General features: G+C 37.6%; 3 protein-coding genes across 6 annotated transcripts; 2 read left to right on the top strand and 1 right to left on the bottom strand.

Moving 5' to 3' along the window:
- Positions 1-4,500, bottom strand: LOC116316733 (probable E3 ubiquitin-protein ligase ARI5). Its single transcript, XM_031735362.2, has 4 exons — positions 4,339-4,500; positions 3,969-4,069; positions 2,876-3,049; positions 1-1,557 (listed from the first exon to the last, which is right to left on the bottom strand). Exons 1-4 carry the CDS (start codon positions 4,415-4,417, stop codon positions 1,102-1,104), a joined length of 810 nt encoding a protein of 269 aa, XP_031591222.1. The 5' UTR covers positions 4,418-4,500; the 3' UTR covers positions 1-1,101.
- A 50-nt stretch (positions 4,501-4,550) lies between these two features.
- LOC116316735 (probable ubiquitin carboxyl-terminal hydrolase 5) lies at positions 4,551-14,805 on the top strand. Of its 4 annotated transcripts, none has more exons than XM_039609705.1 (13): positions 4,551-4,681; positions 5,200-5,286; positions 7,002-7,104; positions 7,197-7,318; positions 7,479-7,549; positions 7,716-7,841; positions 8,902-8,997; positions 9,159-9,290; positions 9,382-9,516; positions 9,650-9,687; positions 10,593-10,633; positions 10,726-10,814; positions 12,041-14,805. In XM_039609705.1, exons 2-13 carry the CDS (start codon positions 5,253-5,255, stop codon positions 12,824-12,826), a joined length of 1,773 nt encoding a protein of 590 aa, XP_039465639.1. In that variant the 5' UTR covers positions 4,551-4,681; positions 5,200-5,252; the 3' UTR covers positions 12,827-14,805. The 4 variants fall into 4 exon arrangements, with proteins under 4 accessions (XP_039465639.1, XP_039465638.1, XP_039465637.1 ...); XM_039609704.1 differs by lacking the exon at positions 4,551-4,681 and adding an exon at positions 4,752-4,891; XM_039609703.1 differs by lacking the exon at positions 4,551-4,681 and adding an exon at positions 5,026-5,125.
- Positions 14,806-21,227: 6,422 nt separating this feature from the next.
- LOC116316731 (polyubiquitin-like) lies at positions 21,228-22,126 on the top strand. Its single transcript, XM_031735360.2, has 2 exons — positions 21,228-21,450; positions 21,848-22,126. The coding sequence occupies exons 1-2, from the start codon at positions 21,306-21,308 to the stop codon at positions 21,976-21,978; spliced, it is 276 nt and encodes a 91-aa protein (XP_031591220.2). The 5' UTR covers positions 21,228-21,305; the 3' UTR covers positions 21,979-22,126.
- The last annotated feature ends 136 nt before the right edge of the window (positions 22,127-22,262 follow it).

Raw genomic sequence — 22,262 nt, 5'->3', positions numbered from 1 at the left:
TGTGTTTCATTACTTTAATTTGACTCCCATAATTTTTCAGCACAAACATGAGTCAGTCAGCTAGTAAACATAGAACAACAGGGAGAATGGGCACATGTGGGGTGAAATCATAGTGGCAAAAATATTTGGAAAGGAGACCGTCATTTTTATTGTTACTGTCACTCTGTTAGTATTCTGGTATTCCATGGCAAAAGCCATTTATACTCTACAATGCCAAATAGTGAGCACAGGACCACTAAAGGACATCAGGTCCTAAGGCCGCTCACAAGAAATCTGTTTCTAATTGTTTGGTCAGAGACATTCACACCAGTGCTGGAAGTCATTTTGAAGCTAAGGTAGTACTCAACTTGTTCCTCTTTCCACAAAGGAACAGATGCCGGTCCTGCAGATGGGTGGAAGGTCTTCTACAACCCTCTCCAGCTCTCTTAGAGTAACCGCCTGTCTACTGGAGTCTGCTCCATGCTCTTAAGACTGTGCTGGGAGACACAGAAAACCTTCTGGCATTGGCATGTAGTTTTGTGGCATCTGGTGGAGTTGGACTGTTTGTGCAACCTCTGTAGGGTCCAGTTTTCACCTCACGCAAAAAGCAGTGAAACTGACTGTAACCAAATGAAAACTAGTAAAAAAAGAATAGATGATGAGAAAAAAAAATATCAGCGTCATCCACCAGTAAAACCATTCCTACTTTTGTGGTTGTCTCATTGGTGGCCCTCTACTGCACCTGTTGTTAATTTCATTTAATTTCATTTATATTAAAGCTGCAGAAACTGATTAACACATAAATATATACATGAACTGATATTTGTCACACTAAATATGTATTCTGTTTATTTGCAAGGAATCTTTATTAAGTGACTTGTTTGTCAATGACTAACTATTATTTAACAGAGATTAAGTCAAAGAAAGCTATTTTTAAAAAGTCTGTTGTACAACATAAAAATGCATACAGGAAACATAGTTTACCACTGTTTAAAGCATATGAACAAGTCAGGCTGTAAAACATTTGGCTTCTCTCAATGAAATTCTCTGAATGAAATATAAAAGAAAAAGTCTAACATGAGAGAAGGATAATGTGTAATGAGTCAGAGAGCATGCTGTGTCTTAGTTTCTGCGCCACACAGGTATTGAAGTTTGTCTGGGAGCTACACCATCACTGCAGGGGATGAAGTAAGAACTTGTCTTCAAGCACTCAGGAGTCAGTTTCAGACACACAAAGCAGAACTCTTTCTGACAGCGAGGACAGATGATGTTCTTGCAGCCTGTTTTGTCGTGCTCCACCCTCTGACCACAGGTGGGACAAGCCCGAATGGAGGGACAGGCATCGACCCCCTGAACCTGAGGGAGAGCGGTAGTCTTGCAATTCTTGAGAAGTTCGAGGTCGTGATTCATGCATCCATCGTTGTCACAGCGGTCAGAGCGTGGAGCGCTACCTTTCCATGGCTTCAAACACTGCCAGCAGAACTGGCACACTTTCTTCTTGTCTGCAGTGCAGATTGTGCACTGAACATTAAGGTTGGTCAGGTCCTCTCTCTCCACATAGGTTTTGCAACCAGGACACTGTTATGACAAACATTCAAGAAGTTCAATGTTTTTGGATATAAACTTTCTTTATTTAGAGTCACATGACTGAAACTGATCAGACTGATATTATCCTCACATCAGTCCAGTAAAGTTACCAAGTTAGTTTGTTTTATCATGATGGGGAATTGCTGGCACTGCTTTGACCAAAGATTAATAACTGCATTTATAGCTATCTATTTATAACACAGTCAACCAAAACCCCTCTATACTGACGTTTTTCTAATTTAGAAAAAAAAAAAAAGATTACTTGTACATATACATTTAAAGAATTAAATAATAATATTAAAATCTGTAACATAATGTATTGTTTGGAGTTTAGTCTGTTACTGTTACTATTTTTACCATTTCTTCTTGGAGCAACTGTAACCCACATTATTTCCTTAGGGGTTAATAAAGTATTCTGATTCTGGTTGTTTCAGGATGATCTGCCATTATCCAATGACACATCTGCTTACCTGTATCTTTTGCTCGTTTCTCTTCCTCTTCTTTTCTGTTTTTTTCTAAACTGAAGACATGATGGCTTTGAACTTTTCTTGTTCATCTTCCATTGGTTTTAATTTTGCACTCCAGTATGAACACAAATCCCCCAACTCGAGGATCACCACAACATAACCTAACAGACCTACACCTTAGTTCACAGATTCACTTTGTCTAGTGTTTATTTCTGGGATTTCACACAACCCAGGATTCAAATCATGAATACATAATGGGCTTGGATTTACAACATTATGAATGAAATGTGCTCTATTTGAAGCAGCCCCCTTTCCACGGGTTGTGTGTGAGACATTACACTCATCAAACTTTAAATTATAAATTTTAAATTGTTATTGATCCCTTTACCCCTCGTCCTAAAGTGTATATTTATTTTCTTACTCTTCTTATATTTGTTTGTTTACTTGCACTGCTGTAACTGGAGCCTCGTCGTCTCGTCTCTCTATATACTGGACAGTATGACAATAAAGTTTACTTTGACTTAAGCAGCGCGCAGGCGCACCGAGGGCTCTCGCGCTCACTTTTCGCGTATAGAATTTCGAAAAAACATCGGTGCAAATTATAAGTTACAGCACAGAGAACGGGAGTGAGAGTTATAAATTTCTATTTTTTTTTTTTTATTCTTAAGAGCACATGTGGTTTTGATTGAGATAATTTATTAAATTTACAGCTCAGTGTGTTGATCTCAGTGTTGATATAAATCAGGGAACAGAGAAAATTATTCCCAAAATAGCCTTTTGTTTTGTAGGAGCATCATTTTCTACTAAACTCTTAACTAAATGAGGTTAACTTGGACACTTACAGTTTTAAATTCGCAGTACTCTGTGGCAGCTAGGCGAGCGATGTTCTCTTCAAAGTACTCCATCTCTTCTGTTGTCAGTACTGCCAGCCTGCGCACCTCTTGGTAGGACCACACTGCATCACACTTATGTAGCGTACCATCCTTTAGAGCTGGGCACTTAAATTTGTACTGGCCCTGAAAAAGATCTTAACGTTGTAAGGACATCTAATTGATGTTTTTGATAGAAACAAGTTCTAAACACTGACACAGCATCAAGATTAATTTAATGTTTCCATTTATGTGTTGACTACTTACACTTAACAATTATGATTTTGGTCACCATGTTGCATGGCTAAAAATGTCTATAAAATACCATCCAAGACTGGCAGCTGTAATTGCAGCAAAAGGTGGTTCTACAAAGTATTGACTCAGGGGGCTGAATAATTACACACACCCCACTTTTCAGTTATTTATTTGTAAAAAATGTTTGGAATCATGTGTGATATCCGTTCCACGTCTCACATGTACACCACTTTGTATTGGTCTTTCACGTGGAATTCCAATAAAATTGATTCATGTTTGTGGCTGTAATGTGAATATATATGTATATATGTATATATATATATATGTGTGTGTGTGTGTGTGTGTGTGTGTGTGTGTGTGTGTGATGTCTATATGTGTGTGTGTTCTAATGAGTTATTTAATTTCCCCATTTATGAACACCTTTCACACCTTTCTATAAAGTGAGAGTTTTTTCTTTAGTTAAATACATTTTTGTATAACAGAAAATTCTGTTGTTCATGTGTTTATTCACCATAAAAAAATCAATAGTGCGATTGAATAATAACATAAATATCTAAGTCATTAATTACAGTAATAGCAGGTCAGTGCATTTAGACATGTTCACCATGAACTACTGAGGTTCAAAGTGAGAGGGAGGATGAAAATCCTTTTAAGGAGACCTCTCAGTCTGTATTTGCCTATTTAATGATACAAATCCATCAGCAAAAATGAAAATATAAAATTTGGATGTCTGAATACAGGCATAAACCAAAACCTTGCAAAAATATATACATTATGAAAACAATGACTTTATTCAGAACCTCGAAGGTACCTGATCCAACAGGCTGCGACACCACCCTGTGAGCGACTCCGGTGTGACGGCATGGCCGCAGGACATCTGTGCTCTGAGACCCTGGTCTCCTTCCTCTGGAGCTGAAAGGAACAACAATAAACGCAGACAGTGAACTCAACAGTGTGGAAAAGCCTGCGCGATATTAAAGAGAACCTACTTTGCGCAAAGGCTCCGACCCCGGAAATTTAGCACAAAAGTGAAATTTGTGTACGGAATGCACTTCATTTGGTTTTAATTAGAATAACCAGTGCATTTATTATAATAATTCCAAATCAAATCATGCACAGTTATTAGAAAGACCAGAATTAACATGCTTCAGTGATGATAACTAGACAGCTGTATTTCTTACGTAGTGGATCCAGATCATCGGGCCTGTTGACGAATTTCAGCGTCGTGTCTCTGGGGTCGTATCTTTTCTCTTCGGTCATTTTAGCTCAGAAGCTCTCTGCTCCGTCCTCTAAACAATCTGTGTGTCTGCAGTCAAGTGAAGCGAAACCGATCACCACTGACAGCGCTGTTTTTAACTTTCAGTTTCCCCCAGCAGTTACCAGAAGTCACATGACAACGCTGGTCTGTCCTCTTGCATCTGTATTTCACTTTAAATGTGCCCCTGCTGCAACAAACCTTAATAGCAAGACTCTATAATTCGACTACATCCTGAGTTGGTAACTTCTAACCCCACTCCAATAAATGTAAATAAATTTAATTAATTGTAAGTGTTTCGGAAAAAATTTACTTCAAAAAGTACTTTTGTTGCACGATGGTCGTTCACTCATGAGCTGCTGTAACATGAATTAAATGGCTGAATTGTCACCTCAGCATGCAGCAAAATTGAAAAATATATTCCTGACCTACTTTACCGCAGGAGTGCATCTTAATAGGCTCTGGGTTAATCCGTGTTTGTAAGTAAGGACTTATTAGTGCATTCACATTTTGAATAAGTTTCTGAAAAAGAAAGAATAGTAATTTGAAAATTTCGAGATTTCCAACACAGCATGTATGCAACATTGCAGACCCGAAGAGAAAGAGAAAGTATTCCGGGGCTTTTAAACTGGATCTGTAAATCGCAGATTGTATCAGGAATAAACTAAGTAGTTTCGGAAGGATCCAGTGGAATGCCTTAAATTGAAAGGAAGGTAGGATTGTATGTGTTGTTGTTTAGTGGTTGCTTAGCGTAACCGGTTTAATATGCGGCTTATTTATTTTTAAGGAGCAGTTTATTCAGCGTTGCAGAAGTGAAGTAGCTGCAGGACTGCACGGAAAATGAACGAACAGTGTCACACCAATACATCTCTGGGTAAGATTTCAGAAAATATTTAGAGCTTTTTTCTTAGTTTGTTTTTTTGTTTTCATCCTCAGGCGTATTGTTGGAGATGGATATTTATCCCGCGTACCAAAAGCTCTCGGTGCGCCTGCTCGCTGCTGAAGTCAAAGTAAACTTTATTGTCATCTCCGCTACATACAGTCCAGTATAGAGAAACGATCGTTTCTCTATATAGGCTCCAGTTACAGCAGTGCAAGTAAACAAACAATAAATATAAGAAGAGTAAGAAAATAAATATACACTTTAGGACTCGGGGTAAAGGGATCAATAACAATTTACATTTATAATTTACTGTTTGATGATTTAAAGTCTCACACACAACCCGTCGACAGGGGAGGGGGCCGGCTGCTTCCAAATAGAGCACATTTCATTCATAATGATGTAAATCCAAGTCCATTATGTATTCATGATTTGAATCCTGGGTTGTGCGAAATCCCAGAAATAAACCCCAGACAAAGTGAATCTGTGAACTAAGGTGCAGGTCTATTAGGTTATGTTCTGGTGATCCTCGGGTTGGGGGATGGGTGTTCATACTGGAGTGCAAAATTAAAACCAAGATGGACAAGAAAAGTTCAAAACCATCAGGTGCTCAGTTTAGAAAAAAGAGAAAAGAGGAGGAGAATCGTGCATGGCAGGCCATGCATCCTGAAACAATCAGAATCACAATCAGAATACTTTATTAATCACTAAGGAAATTATGTGGGTTACAGTTGCTCCAAGAAGAAATGGTAAAAATAGTAACAGTAACAGACTAAACTCCAAACAATACATTATGTTACAGATTTTACACATTTAAGAAATAGCCTAATATATACAGATCACTCAATTATAAATATCAAGCATTAACAGAGGTGATTGAAAATACATATCAATTAAATTGACAAGAATATTACAGAGTAGAAAAGAGCGTGTGTAAAAAGGGTGTAACTACTACAGTGTTCACAGTGTGTTAGATGGAGGAGTTGTACAGGGAGATGGCCACAGGCAGGAATGATTTCCTGTGTTGGTCAGTGGTGCTTTTTGGTAATCTCAGTCTCTCACTGAACGTGCTCCTGTGACTAGCCAACATTTCATAGAGTGGGTGGGAGGTATTATCCATCATTGTCCTTATCTTGGACAACATCCGCCTCTCAGACACCACCCTAACAGAGTCCAGCTCCAGTCTGTTAGCGTCTGTGACCCTCAACCTGCTGCCCCAGCATGCAAGAGGGAATGTTCACCCATGGCACCAAACAGGCTAGGACCGCTCATGTGGACAGACACTGCACTCTACAGAGAGTTTTGCTTGTTCCAAACTGTTGTAGTTTACCAGTTACTGAGGGCACTATACTCCTGGCAATGCTCCAAGCTTACATGACCCCGATGTTTGGTTCAACATAATATAATTTGAAGGTTTACATGTAGTCTTGGACTTATTAGCTGTCTTTTTCCCTGCACTGTAAATTTTGGGACTTTATATAGATTGATATGTGCTTTTCCTAATCAGCCAACCAAATCAAATGACTAACTTTGACTAGAATTGGCAAATTAGATATTTTAGAGCAATATCAACATTGAAAAAATGTCAGTTTAACTCCTAATGTAGAAATTATAAAATAACTGTTTTTGGTTTATTTCTTTTTGGGTTTTTTATGATCCAGACTAATGTTTTAAATATATATCTTTTATGCATTCTCTCTTCCCATCAGCTAACAGGTACCATGGGCTGATGAACCAAGGATCCACATGTTACTTGAACAGTGTGCTGCAGGTGCTGTTCTTGACCAAAGACTTCAGAGAGGCTGTGAAAAAGTTTGTTGTCCAGCTTTAAGATTGTTTCTGTATTTATCATATATGAAGTTTACGGTGCATTTGCTAACCACTCATGTTTACTTCCTGTGTAGGTACTCTATAGAAAATCCTCACTCTGAGTTCCTTGATCATGATCTGAAAACCTTATTTGATGACTTACAGAACTATACAACATACACATATAAAATAACAAAGAAGCTGGGCATCGACAACGGTACAGAACAGCAAAACCTTTTAACACTGTAAACTCCTGAGCACTGTATAACTTTAAAATACTTTAATAATTATTTGAATATTATAACAATAAAAAATGGTTGGGTAAAATTACAAAATGACTTATTTTAAATAATAATAATAATATGCATTTGTCACAGTGAATGAACAGCAAAATGCTGCAGAGTACTTTGAGAGGATTTTAAGAATGACCAGTCCTGATGCATCAGAGGTAAGGTCTTCATCGATACCAAAGGGTTTCTATATCTATACACTGGATCAAAATATCACTTTTTAATTGTGGGGTCTTTACCTAACAGTGTAAAATGCTTTGTCAGCTTTTGTCAACTTTATAACTGAAAGGAAATGAACAGATTTTTGTGCATCTGTATTTTCAGATCTTCCACGGTCAGTTAGCAAACAAGACCACCTGTTCTAAAGGTCATATACAGACTGATGGAGATGCACCATTTTGGTATCTTCATCTTTCACTGGTGGATTCCTGCAGCGGGAAAGTCAGTGTGGTAAGGATCTGACAAGTTGCAAACTTCTCTGCATGTTCTGTCTGCCAGGATAGGACAGCTGAGAGAAATTGTTTTGACCTCACATGCTTTTGTCAGTTACAGATATATAATATTTTCTGATTTTCAGTAAATAACGGTTTTACTTTCATTTTATCCACTTTCTGTAAAAAAGAAAACACTCCCATTTTTTCCACTGCATAAAATGTGTTACACTTTATCACTTTGATGCTATTTTAGTATACATCATTTACACATCATTATTGCATAAATCAAACGATTTCTTTGTGGAGGAGTACTGACATGATATTTCCTGTATTTAGGACTGCTTTATTTAATTTAAAAATACACAGTGTATCTAGTTTTGCCTTTGTACATCACCACAGTGGGTCAAACAATCCATGTGACTGAAGTTCACACTTTAGGTTTTAATTCAAGGGATTAAAATTCAAATCCATCAGTGTCATCAGTGTCAGAAAATTATTTGGCTTTGCTTAAGTGGATTCTGTGCAGCGCTTTGTCTCACCAGGAGTCTGAATGATTCCTAAATAAATAAAATAAAATGTAAATCAATGTGCCAAATAGTTTGATTTTTAAAATCTAGACAGTAATATTTGGGTGTCAAGTATTACAGCTCACCCAGGATGATAACTAAATTGAACCAGATATCCCAGCTGTTGCCTCATTAAATTTTCAAATTCTCATTAAATTGTAGAGGGTCATGCAAGGGTTCGTCCTCAAATATGCGTTTCTCCAACTAATTGTATAGCTTAAGTGTAACAGAGAAAATAATGGCCATTTTATATCAGGTATCTAGTTTGACTAAAAATTGTGTAAATCAATGCATTTGTACCCCAAATGCATACGAACATGGGAAGCTGTGTATATACTGGTTAGATTTTTTCTTTTCACTTTTCTCTTAAACAATACATCTTAACCTTTGAGTCTGACTTAATAAAGTTAATGGGTCATGTTAAAAACCTTCTTCTTCAAGGAAAAATTCTTCACTTCACTTCACTGGTAGGCACATCTTTGTCAGCTAATTTTAAATAACATTTTTCAGGTGAAGGGCATTGAAGAGTTTTTTAAAACTTCAGATTTCTGTGGAGAAAATCAGATGTACTGTGAGCAGTGTGATCACAAAGTTGATGCTACTATGGTGAGTTTAAAAAGAGTTTTTGATTGTTTTATGATTCATTAAATGCAATTACTCAAACATATTAACATGTATTGGGAACAGACAAGTTCCCTGAGGTGACTGTTGTTGTGATTTGGTGCTTTATTAATAAAATATAATTGAATTGAATGTTTTTCATTCAGAGAGATGTAATAAAGTATCATCCAGATGTTTTGTGTCTGCTGCTGAAGAGGTTTGAGTTCAACTATAATTACATGTCATACATCAAAATCAACTGTGATGTGGATGTTCCCTACACTCTGCAGATACCAGAGGTACATGTATAGTATATTTTAATATTTAATCAATATCATTTTCATTGTCTTTGCTCATTCTGATGGCTGTCATTTTTTCTTTGGGGATCAGAATCAGAAATATGAACTGTATGCAGTTGTGGATCATTTTGGGGATCTGAGAGGTGGACATTACACCGCAACAATCAAGATGCAGGAGGAACACGGAGACAGATGGCATCATTTTCATGATACCAGGGTCACAGAGGTAAGACTGATAACTTTTTCACTGTTGATACTAAAACATGCTCCCAAATCACTGTGTTGCACAATTACTTGTATGCCTTACAGTGGTAAGACAGATCCATCATGTTATGCTTGATTATTTTTTCCATCATCAGCTTGTCTATCAGCCATTCCAGCTGGATAACACTGAGAGGTAAGTTTTTGTGCTTGTTTCCCTGACTGTATATATTTTTCCATTGTAGTTCAAATATTACTTGAACGTTGGTATGAATACATACATACAATATATGTACATATATTGTACATCACATACTATAGATCAAGGCATAGGTATTCACTTAAATACACTCTGTCACATATTCAACAATATTATACCATGCTATTGATGTAGAATATTTCTTTAATCCATGCTCCATTCAAAGAGTACTTGATCAGAACTAAATACATTGCAGGAAATAAGCACTGAAGGCATGTACGGCTCTGTTTCCTGTGGTGCCTGAATCGTTTTTGAAAATTGTTTTATATTAAATTATTTTGTAAAGTGGCAAAACAAGAGCACTGTGATAGACTTGCGACCTCCCCAGGATGTACCCTGCCTCTTGTCCTGTGGTAGATTGGATAGCCTGGAGACCCCCACAACTCTGATAAGGATAAGCGAAAGAGAATGGAGAATCGATGGCAAAACAAGCATTTTGTAAAAAGTAAAAGGGTGGTATCAAATTATATTTAAAATATACTGAAATACCCATTATGCAGAATGTCCATTTTCTGTGTAGCTTTATCAATAATGACATTGAATTACAAAATTTATTTTAAAATTTGTAAAAATTCTGCAAAATTATAAGTAATTGAGATACTTAAATGACTGGTAAAGAGTAAATGGTGCAAAATTAGCATCCAAATAGTGGAGTAGATGTAGAAATTAGCTGGTTTGCAAAACCCTGACAATGATAATTGAAACTCAATGCACTCACAGAGAAAATGAAGACACATAAAACAAAGTCCAAAAATTGGGTTTACAACAATGCTGTTATGTATAACACACAAGCCATACATTTAGATTTATTTGGAAATGAATTAAATGCATTTTTCCATTAGATCCCAGACTGCATATCTTCTTTTTTACAGAAAAAGTAAAGGTAAGGACAAACTGTTTCTTTTAAATACTTAACTGGTCTTCGTAGTGAGTACATGAAATGTTTGCATACCTAATTTCTAATTCATCTCCCAGATGCTGCTGCTGAAGTGGTCAAGGAGATGTGCAGCCTGGCCAAACCAAATATGCAGGTCATACATGAGGGAGCAGCCCAAATTCCACAGGTAAGATGTATCACTGTAGGCAACTCTGAAAACCTTTTACATACTGTAAAGATGTTGCAGTTTGTGCATCTGTGTGATAGTTTGTAATTTGTAAAAGAATTTCTCACTCTTAGGACCTCAGTCAGTTTCAGCTTGGTATCATGATAGGATGCTACATGTGCAAAAAGGCCATGAAATTTCTTCACTACTAAATATTCCACAGTCAATAGTCCACTTAGTTATAGTGAAAAGAACTTTTAATGCTTTAGCATACCAAGACATTTTGGACAATTTAATGCGCCCAACTTTATGGAAACAGCTTCAGGGCAGTCATGTCTCTCTGTTTCCTGTTTTATTTTAAAGGTCTTGTGTTTCCTTGTTCGATGTATCTAGTTGTGCTTCCCCTGTGGCGTCATGTTAATTCGTGTCAGCTGTGTCCCCTGTGTCCCCTGTGTGTTCTCACTTCTCTTGTTATCTGTGTTAGGGCTGTGCAATATGACCAAAATCTCATATCCCGATATAAAACATCTATTGTCCCGATAACGATATAAATCACAAGAAATTTAATATTTTCTGTAAAATCTGTGAACACTTCTAGTAGTTGAAGTGTTTCCAGCTGGGCGTCGTGTACCTGGAATCGAGTGTTTTGACCGATGCATGAAACTACACATTTTTAGACATAGGTTGTAACCGCCGCGGTTTTCTTATATTACACGGAGTATTTATTACACGGCGTGCTCTCGGGAAAAGCCTGTTCTAACGTTTGAGTCTAAGGTTTATTTTTTCGCACCTGACTACTCTTTTTTCGCTTCTCATCCGTCAATACTCTGCATACTTTTTTATGTGATTCTGTTTATTTTGAAAAGTCTTAATAGGATCTTGAGCTTTATTGTGAAAGATTTATGTGAAAAATAAACAAGCGGACATGCGATGGTTTTACCGTCGTTGTTGCTAACGACAGCACATATAAACAGGCGCTTATCCGTCTGTAGTGTGGTTATAATAAATATAAGAGAAAGAGAGAACTTTAAGAAATTAGTATAGCCACTACAGTGACCATCAAAACGATGAAAAAATATTGCCGTAAACAGTTTATTTTGCGACACCACGAAACAAACAATAGCGTAAAATGAAACGATAGACGTTTTTATATCTTCATCCGATATATATTGTTATATCGAACAGCCCTAATCTGTGTAATTAATTTGTGTTTTTTATGCCATTTGTATGTTTTGTCTTGTGTTCAGGACAATGGACTGAATTCCATCGCACAAGGTCTGCCTTTAAGGTCCAGCAAGCAACTTTTTCCATCAAGTTCAACTGGCAACTCAGGAAGTCCAGAAAGTCCTCGAAGTGTATCAATTTGTAGGATAAAGGTTGTTGAAGATCTTTTGGTTGTATTTAAGGACAAAAGCATAATGACTGTGACTTTAAAGATGGACTTTGTCAATGAAAGAGCTATTGATGATGCTGGGGTGTCAAGGGAGGTTTACACTGCATTTTGGGAGCAATTTTTGGAACAGTGTGAAGGTGAAACAGAGCGAGTTCCAAGGCTGAGGCCAGACTTTTGTGAGGCTGAATGGCAAGCGGTTGGTCAAATTTGGGTGAAAGGATTACTAGACCATGGTGTCATACCAGTGAGGCTATCAAAGGCTTTCATTTTAGCCTGCCTTCATGGAATTGACTCAGTCAGTATTGACATCCTGATGACATCATTTCTTAACTACATTGCTCCTGTTGAGAGATCAGCAGTTGAAAATGCTCTCCAGGGCACAATGGGTGAAAGTGATGAAGAGGACCTGCTTGATCTTTTCACAAGGATGGGCTCCCACTCCCTACCCTCTGAGAACAACATACAACTTGCCATTGAAAGAATGGCTCATAAGGCCATTCTCCAAGAGCCAAAGTACATAGTTGATTGCTTCGCCACACCTATGGCATGTCTACAGCAGAAACTGTCAGATAAGGAAAGTGTTTTGTCTCTGTATGAGACACAAAAAGGCCACAGGCAAAAGAGTATTGCAACTGTTTGAAACAACAAACATGGTGCTGTCTCAAAGAGAACATACCACCTTTAATTATCTTCAGCATTATGTCAAAAATGCTGATGAAACTAAAGCTGAAAAAATCCTGCGTTTCTCCACTGGGTCTTCTGTCATTTGTGTTGACAAAATTCTTGTGTCCTTTAATGCTGAAACTGGGCTCAGAAGAAGGCCTGTTGGTGATACTTGTGGCGCTACCCTTCATATACCGTGCACTTACAGTTCTTATCCTGAATTCCGCACAGAGTTTGACAACATTCTTTCCAGCAATTACTTTGAAATGTACGTAATTTAAACTCAATGGAACTGCTTTTAAGAAAAAATACTTAAACCTGTAATTGTTCCATTGTTATCAAGAGAAAAGTATGCTTCTACAGTGAGTATTTCTAAAACTGGCCAACTTGCACCAAAGCAATCTTGACCAATGAACAGTACAACAGGCAAAAAGAAAAGGATGTACATACAGTTTGGGGGTAAAAGGTCCATTAAATTATTAAAATAACTGAAGGTTAATATAGATGAGAACCTGTTTACAAAATCTACAAGCTAATGTAGCCTGTGTGAAATGTTGCCTAAAAAGACTCATAAACCCAAGTTTGCTTGATTAGCTTTCAGAATTTCTGTGTAACATATGTTTTAATGTACTACACTTGATCTTGCCTCACAGCAAGGTCCTGAAGAGAATGAATGAATAGATATGTTTTATGTCCCAAAATATAACTAGTTGTTTTGTAAAAAATCATATTATTATCACAAGTGTTCCTCTTGAAAAACTGTTTGTGCATATTGCCAGAAAATAACATATACTGTAGATCATCTATAAGCCTTTGTATTGCCTTAATTAGTTAAAAATTACCAAGGAATTATTAACCACTAAATATTTACTTTAATAATATAAAACAACTGTCAATGACAATAATTGCCATTGTGCTTTTCTTTCATTTGTATTTCTTTGTTGTTGAAGTTTTTCTGTTACATTGGGAGATACATCCTCAAAAACCTCACTTTTTTGTGGGGTCCCCCAGGGGTCCATTCTTTGCCCACTCCTTTTTTCAGTTTACTGCTCTCTATGGGTTCAATTAAAAAAACAAAACAAAAAAACATGACATCTCATTCCATTGTTACGCAGACGACTCACAGATTTACATGCCAGTGTCAGGTAAATCTGTGAGTCCTCTGAAGGTTTTGTTAGATTGTTTGGAGGATGTTAAGGCATGGTTGGCTTTAAATTTCCTTAACTTAAATGAACAGAACACAGAGGTCATTGTGTTTGGTCCCTGTAACCACTATGAATTTGGCCCCCTAGAAATAAAAAAAATGGAAGGAAATTGAAAGCAAAACAATACCCAATATGCATATACAGGCAGTTCTAGCGGATAAAAATCTACAGAACTACATTTCCAAAATAAGAAAAGGCCACACTAGGAGTCTGGAAAACGGTGGTAAAAGAAAATAAGCTGGAGAAGGAAATAAAAATATTAAAATGGTGTGCATACAATTCGGAATCAGTACCGGTTTTTGATACGGGCGACACGGGCGGTTGCCCGGGGCGGCATCGTGGTGGGGGGTGGCATCACGGGCATCGGCAAAAAAATTAAAAAATAAAAAATAAAAAAGTGTTTGTACTCATGCTGCCCCGACGTCATGCCAACACATATTGGGAATGGCATAGGCACCGATCGGTTTTCTATCGTATGCGAGGTGCACCAGGGTGGAGAGGGCGGAGCGGCGGGGGGTTCACTGGTGGCTGGAGCGGCATCTAATAACCAACTCGCAAAATAAAACACAAACACGAAAACACCAGACATTGTGATACAGACTTATAATTTGCACTGATGTTTTATCGAAATTCTATACGTGAAAAGCCCGAGAGCGCGAGAGCCCTCGGTGCGCCTGCTCGCTGCTGAAGTCAAAGTAAACTTTGTCATCTCCGCTACATACAGTCCAGTATATAGGACGAGGCTCCAGTTACAGCAGTGCAAGTAAGCAAACAATAAATATAAGAAGAGTAAGAATATAAATATACACTTTAGAACTAGGGGTAATAAGAATTTAAAATGTGTATTGATAAATCTCACACACAACCCATCGAAAGCGGAGGAAGACCTACTGCTTCCAAATAGCGCAGATTTCTTTCATAATGATGTAAATCCAAGCCCATTATGTATTCATGATGTGAATCCTGGGTTGTGCGAAATGCCAGAAATACACCTTAGACAAAGTGAATCTGTGAACTAAGGTGTAGGTCTGTTAGGTTATGTTGTGGTGATTCTTGGGTTGGGAGATTTATACTGCAGTGAAAAATTAAAACCAAGATGGAAAAGAAAAGTTCAAAGCCATGAGGTCCTCGGTTTAAAAAAAAAAGAGAGAAAAGAAGAGGAGGAGAAACGAGCAAAAGATACAGGTAAGCAGATGTGTGATTGGATAATGGCAGGTCATGTATCCTGAAACAGTCAGAATCAGAATACTTTATTAATCCCTAAGGAAATGATGTGGGTTACAGTTGCTCCAAGAAGAAATGGTAAAAAATAGTAAAAGTAACAGACTAAACTCCAAACAATAGGGGAGACCGGGGATAGTTGTAACATGGGTCAGTTGTAACACTTCCAATTTCTCCAGTCAGGGCTAAGTTTCAAATGATGTGATTCATCCTGTGCATGCCCAATTCAGTTCTGCTATCACATGTGAAAAATCACCACATTTTCTCAAACACAGACAATTTAACATGAAAAACAGTAATTTGTATGCCAAAAAGTAAGTTTTTCTACTTTATTTCAATTTCTAATAGCATTATCTGCTTTGCAGTTAAACTCATCAAACTTAAATTATGTTATTTGTATGTCTATGAGGATATATTCTGTGTAGGTCTTTAGTGCTAATGTTTTAGCCGTTGGCTGTAATCTTAGCTAGTTCATGGCTATAGGAGTCTGGGTCAGTTGTAACAGTAACAGTCTGGGTTAGTTGTAACAATAATGCAGATGTTACAACTTACCACACTATTACTTTAACTTATATTAAACAAGTTGGGGCAACGACATCAGCAGAGAGAGGTTCACTGGTCGCTTTTGTATATGCGGTTAATGCCATTGGCAACACAATTCCTCTACTGTTTGTGTTCCCACACATACGTTATGCAGACCACTGTGTCAGAGATGGACCAGTAGGAAGTATTGGTAGTGGAAATAAATCAGGATGGGTGCAAGAAACAGGTTTCCTCATCTTTCTGAAGCACTTTGCAAACCACACCAAGGAAAGCCATGATAAAAAGTAATGGAATTGTGATGCTGGTGCACAACTACATTTTTTCAGCTTCATTGTTATGGTGCAAGAGTTGTAGGTTATAATGCCCACTGAGCCAATGAGGCCAAACTCAAGTAAGACCAACCAAAATTAATGAAATATTCAGTTGCAGAAAATTCCATCATTTGTCTTTTTTGGGGGGTTGGAATATGTTCAAAACCTAGATTTCTGCATTCTGTCACACACACATACACACACACACACACACACACAGCTACATAAATGGCTCTAAGTGCATTCATGTGTTGAATAAAAAAGATTACATGTTAATGTTTTGTCAGTACCCTTATTTCATTGTGTTACATTTCACCCCAGGATATGTTACAACTAACCCAGACTATGGGTTTAATTGTAACATTTCACTCTTTGTGTTTGAGACCATACCATGCAATGGGTAATTGAAAATAGCTGCACTATTTAATAGCAGAGACATGTAAATACTTTGCATTACATTTTGAATCCACTACCTTAAAAGAGCTCCAATTTACAGACAGAAATGTCAAAAATGTTACAACTATCCCCGGTCTCCCCTACATTATGTTACAGATTTTAATATTAATTAGTCATTGTCAGTTGTTGATTTGTCCTGTTATCATTGTATGACAAATTATGATGGCTGTTTGGTAGCCGTTGGCACACTATGCATACTCTCTCTCTCTTTGCATGTGTGTGTGTTTCTCTGGTGAAATTCAGTATGGTTCCGACAACAGTTTTGTGTTAATGTAAAATCCTTAATATGTTTTCTGTGTGTATGTGTGTGTGTGTGTGGGGGGGGCAGAGCAACTGTTCGCCCAGGGCACCAAACAGGCTAGGACCGCCACTGTTCGGAATTTACACCAAATCAAATGGACCCTAGTTTTAAAAACTGGATAGATAAAGGAATTACCTCGATTTGTGGTATAGTAAAGAAGGATGAAATTATGAGTTTCCAAACTCTAAAGCAAAGGTTCCATTTAGAAAACCAAGACCACTATAGATACCTGCAATTACGAAAATTTCTACACCCGAAGCATCAAAAACCAAGCATCTACTACCGTGAGGCCACTTATTCAACTCTTTGTAAATGCTTATAAGTCAGAAATTAAGAAAGGTGTAATCTCACAAATATACAACAGTCTCCATGAACTCAGCAATTATTCAACAAAGTATATAAAAGAAAGATGGGAGAAAGAAGGAGGTCAGGTAATTACAGAAGAGGAATGGCAGAACATTTGTTCCTTTCACTGGAAAAGTACAAAATCACATGTATGGAAGGAATTCTGTTGGAAAAGCCTCACTCGTTTTTTCATTACCCCAGCCATAAAGGCACACTATGATGAAGGAAGTTGTATATCACTATCACACATTTTGGGATTGTAAGATTATCAAGAATTATTGGAGACAAGTCCATAAAGCGCTACAAAACATATTTGGTACATATTTACCCAATGATTTCAAATCCATATTTCTGGGGTACATATCCCCAGACATAAAGGGTATAGATAAATACTTATTTGGTGTGCTGCTGGCTGCAAGTAAAAAGGCACTGACCAAAAAATGGTTGACACAGGATCCAACAACATTAAACAACTGGATTGATGTAACTTTTGAAATTTACAAGATAGAAAAGATAACTTTTTTAGTGAATCTTGAGTATGAGAAATTCGTAAAACACTGGGGAAAATGGTCTCGCTATATGAGTCCTATAAGGCCAGATATTGCTGATACACATCACTGAAGGAATGGCCAGGCACTTTTCTTGTTTGCTTACTTTGTTTTTGATAATAACATGTACTAATGGTATGTCACCGTCTGCTATCAAAAGTGTTGGTTTTTTTAGCTGCTCCCTCTCTGGATGTATATAGTTATATATTATATCTGTTTATGTGTATGTTTCTTTGTTTCATGTTTCGTGTTTTTTTTTTTTTTTTTTTTTTGTCTCTCTGTTTGTTGTTGATGTGATGGCGCTCATTTAAAATACGGAATATTTGACTCTAAGGACAAAAGACGCCATCAAACACTGTGCTTTTCGTTTTTGTTCTTTGTATGATTGTAATAAACACTTGAATTAAAAAAAAAAGAAAAAAAAAGAAATAAGGTCCTAGAAATAAAAAAAAAAACCCTTTGCGAGGAACGTAGGAGTGATTTCTGATAGTGATCTAATGTTTGCTAAGCAGATTAATGCTGTAATCAACACCAGTTTCTTTCATCTTCGGCTACTTGCAAAAGTGAGGCCCTTCCTTTGTTTCAAAGACTCTCAGAGAACTATCCATGCCTTCATTTCATCTCACCTAGACTTTTGTAAGGGTTAGCACCCTCATACTTCTCTGATCTTTTAAACTGGTGCACACCTGCAAGATCACTGAGGTCTGTGAATCAAATTCTTCTAGCTGTCCCGAGGTCCAGATTAAGGTACAGAGGAGACCAGGCCTTTGCCGTGATGCCAACTGCTAACTTTAGCCACCATTTGCCTCCCGTTTGGCTTGCCTAGTCGATGCTTGGATAACCCAGTGGATTATAACAGTACATATGGAATCAAACCCACATTATAGCTACTGCTGTAGGACTGCAAGGTAAGTAAAAATATTTTTTTATTCCTTAAGTTATATTTAGGACCATGTCTATTGTAGTTATTAACTTATGCCACATACTATCAACTTATACCACTAACAGACCAGCTAACAGTAGGTTAGTAGCTAATGTTAGCTTAGCTGATAGTACTTAGAGTTGTCAAAGGAATTTGCAAAGAAAAGCGTCTGGACTTCTTTGAGTTGCTTGAAGACGTTTCACCTCTCATCCGAGAAGCTTCTTCAGTTCTAAGGTCAAATGGCCGAGAGTCCCAGATTTAAACCTAGTGGGAGTATCCCCCCAAAGAGGGACAAAGGACCCCCTGGTGATCCTCTAATCACATGAGCCAAGGTGTGAAAGCGGGTGTGGTACCTAATCAGCCAGGGTTTCGGGTGAGCTCATTGTGAAACCTGGCCCCACCTTGTCATGTGAATTCCTGAGGTCAGATGGCCCAGGATGTGAGTGGGCGTTAAGGCGTCTGGGGAGGGAACTCAAAACTGGATTATAGATGGCAGACAGTTGGTGTCGTAAACCACCGCCTCTGTTCAAAGATGGTCGCTCACAGTGGACATAGATGGCCTCTTTCACTCCTCTTTCAAACCATCTGTCCTCTCTGTCCAAAATGTGAACATTGGCATCCTCGAAAGAGTGACCTTTGTCCTTAAGAGAAGAGAGTCAGGCCATTATAACACTTAAAAATGTAGGTCTTTCCTACAGAGAAATTGCAAAGAAAGCTTAGTGAGTCCAGTTTCCTTCACCATCAAAAGGCACTCAGAAACTGGGGCAAACTCTGACAGGAAGAGGTCTGGCAGACCCTAAGTCACAATTGAATCAGAGGAAGCTTCTGAGAGTTAACAGCTTGCATGATAGGCGGCTCACAGGACAACAGCTTCAAGCACAGTGGTTGCAGTAAGCAAGTTTCAGTTTCAACTGTGAACAGGAGAATTCAAGCTTATATATATATATATATATATATATGTGTGTGTGTGTGTGTGTGTGTGTGTGTGTGTGTGTGTGTGTGTGTGTGAACAACTCCCTCTTTTTTTTGTTGATTACATGGTATACAGTAAGAGCTTTTTCTTTACTTAATAATTCACTGTACTTCTCCATTTTTTTTAAAAAGAGGTATGCCAGCTAATATTTGAGCCTACAAATATACCCTTGTTTTAAAAGCCTTACGATCATCTGTTAAATATACATTTAAAGAATTAATTAATTTCTGAAATTATTTGCACCATTTGTTTAAAGTGCGGCATTTTGTTTTGTAGCGTAGTTTTCTTTAAAACCAAATTAATTATTAATTTTTTTGTTTTGTAGAAATCTAAAAGTAAAACTATATGAAAACAATGACTTTATTCAGAACCTGGAAAGTACCTGATCCAACAGGCTGCGACACCACCCATTAAGCGACTCCGGAGTAACGGCATGGCCGCAGGACATCTCTGCTCTGAGACCCTGGTCTCCTTCCTCTGGAGCTGAAAGGAATAACAATAAGCGCAGACAGTGAACTCAACAGTGTGGAAAAGCCTGCCCGGTATTAAAGAGAACCTACTTTGCGCAAAGACTTCGACCCCCGAAATTTAGCACAAAAGTAAAATTTGTGTATGAAATAGTACTTCATTTGGTTTAATTGGGATAACCAGTGCATTCATTATAATAATTCCAAATCAAATGATGCACAGTTATTAAAAAAGAGCAGAATTAAGGGGCTTCAGTGATGATTACTAAACAGTTTTCTTGTAGCGGATCCAGATCATCGGGCCTGTTGACGAATTTCAGCGTCGTGTCTCTGGGGTCGTATTGTTTCTCTTCGGTCATTTTAGCTCAGAAACTTTCCGTCCTCTCCGTGGATAAACAATCTGTGTCTGCAGTAAGTGAAGTGAACACCGAGTGTTATCACTACTGACAGCACCATAATTTTAAACTTTCAGTTCCTCCTGCAGTTACCAGAAGTCACGTGAAACAGCGCTCTGTAATAGGTCTGTGTTCTTGTATCTTTATTTCACTTTATTTACTCTATTGCGCTGATGATGAGGGCAGCAGTTAATTAAAGCTTTTTTTTTTAAATGTTTTAAAGAATTATTTAATGCTAATAAATTATAGTGATAAAAATAAACAAATGGCGTTTATACAGAGTTTTTTTGCAGCCCTGACTTTTAATAAAATGCGTATGAGAAGGGAACAGTAAACAAACACGCCCACTTATTGTGAACTGGCATATTAGGTGATTTCCAGCTATCATTGAGTGTGACATCCAATTAGGGAATGCATTTACACACTGAACAATTTAGTGTGTAAATGGTGAGTGATGCACAGCACAGGCACTATAATGTAGATAATGGTAAACTGCTTCTCATAAACACCGTTAGAAGATTATTAACATGTATTTGTTTTTCATTGTTTGTTTGTTTTTACAAAAAAACTGAATTTGCATTTTGTAGAGGAAATCTAATATATTAAACCCATTTTTATAGAGCTGCGTAAAACTGAAAAAGAAAAAGAAGACGCATGAGTGGTAAAAACAATCATTTAGATGAAAGTGAAAGTGAATACTCAGCCCTGTGACGTCAGACCCAGAAGTACCTTATTAGTGTCAGCAGAAGAAGCGGAGGGAGCGCACAGAATGGGAAAGCTGTACCAGGTCGTGGTTTCTGGAGTGAGGGGTGGGAAGGTGACCGTCGACCTGAGCAACACTGAGGAGCAGTTCAAGAGCATGACAGTGGAGCAGCTGAGGGAAAAAATAAGACAGAAGTTTCCAGAAACTGCAGGTAAATACACCGAGAAGTGAAACACTCATAATTTACGTTGTATTAGACTACATTATATATTGTCCACACGATGAACGAGCTCAGGGTAGTTTTCGGAATCTTGGTTTCATGTTGCTCAGGTTGTTCCAAAATTTCCTTTGAAAATATATTTAATTTGTTGTGGCGGATCAAGAGTTAGATTTCTTGCTCGCGGAAGAGTATAATATATTTTAAGTAAGCACTGGGGCTAACGGATGATCCAAAGAAAAGTAAGCTACATTATGAAGCTTTGTTTATTTATTTTGTATTTTGCTAAAGATTTATTTAATTATTTAGTTTAGTAAAGTGAACCGTAGAAACTCTCTTATTCTCTCTCTCTCTCTCTCTCTCTCTCTCTCTCGCTCTGTGTGTGTGTTAGATGGGAATCTGCGGCTGATATTCACAGACAAGAATCTGGATGAAGATAAGAAGGCGCTGTCTGACTATGGAATCCAGCATATGTCTGTTATCCAAGTAGTGCTGAGACTTCCCGGAGGACTTAAAGCCTGAGCGAGACAGGCTCCACCTACAGCTGCCAATGCCGTTGACGCTACGTGAAAGCTCTCGCAACTGTTTACATATATTTAAGCCTTGTTTTAAATCACTTCTGATACACTCACTTTTCACTGATGAATAAAATAAAACTGTATTATTTCAACTGTGTCATCTTTGATTAAGTGTGCATATTTGGAGGTCCTTAGAAAACAGAAGCCGTAATAATACGTTAATAAATGCAGGGCACGTTTTCTCACGTTTTCTCTAGTGTTTATCCAGCAGGAGGTTCTCTGAATCAT

This window comes from Oreochromis aureus, linkage group 3 (assembly GCF_013358895.1).
Source record: "Oreochromis aureus strain Israel breed Guangdong linkage group 3, ZZ_aureus, whole genome shotgun sequence".
Classification (NCBI taxonomy): domain Eukaryota; kingdom Metazoa; phylum Chordata; class Actinopteri; order Cichliformes; family Cichlidae; genus Oreochromis; species Oreochromis aureus.
Note: the sequence above shows the minus strand (reverse complement) of the source record. Positions and strands in the feature narration are given on the sequence as shown.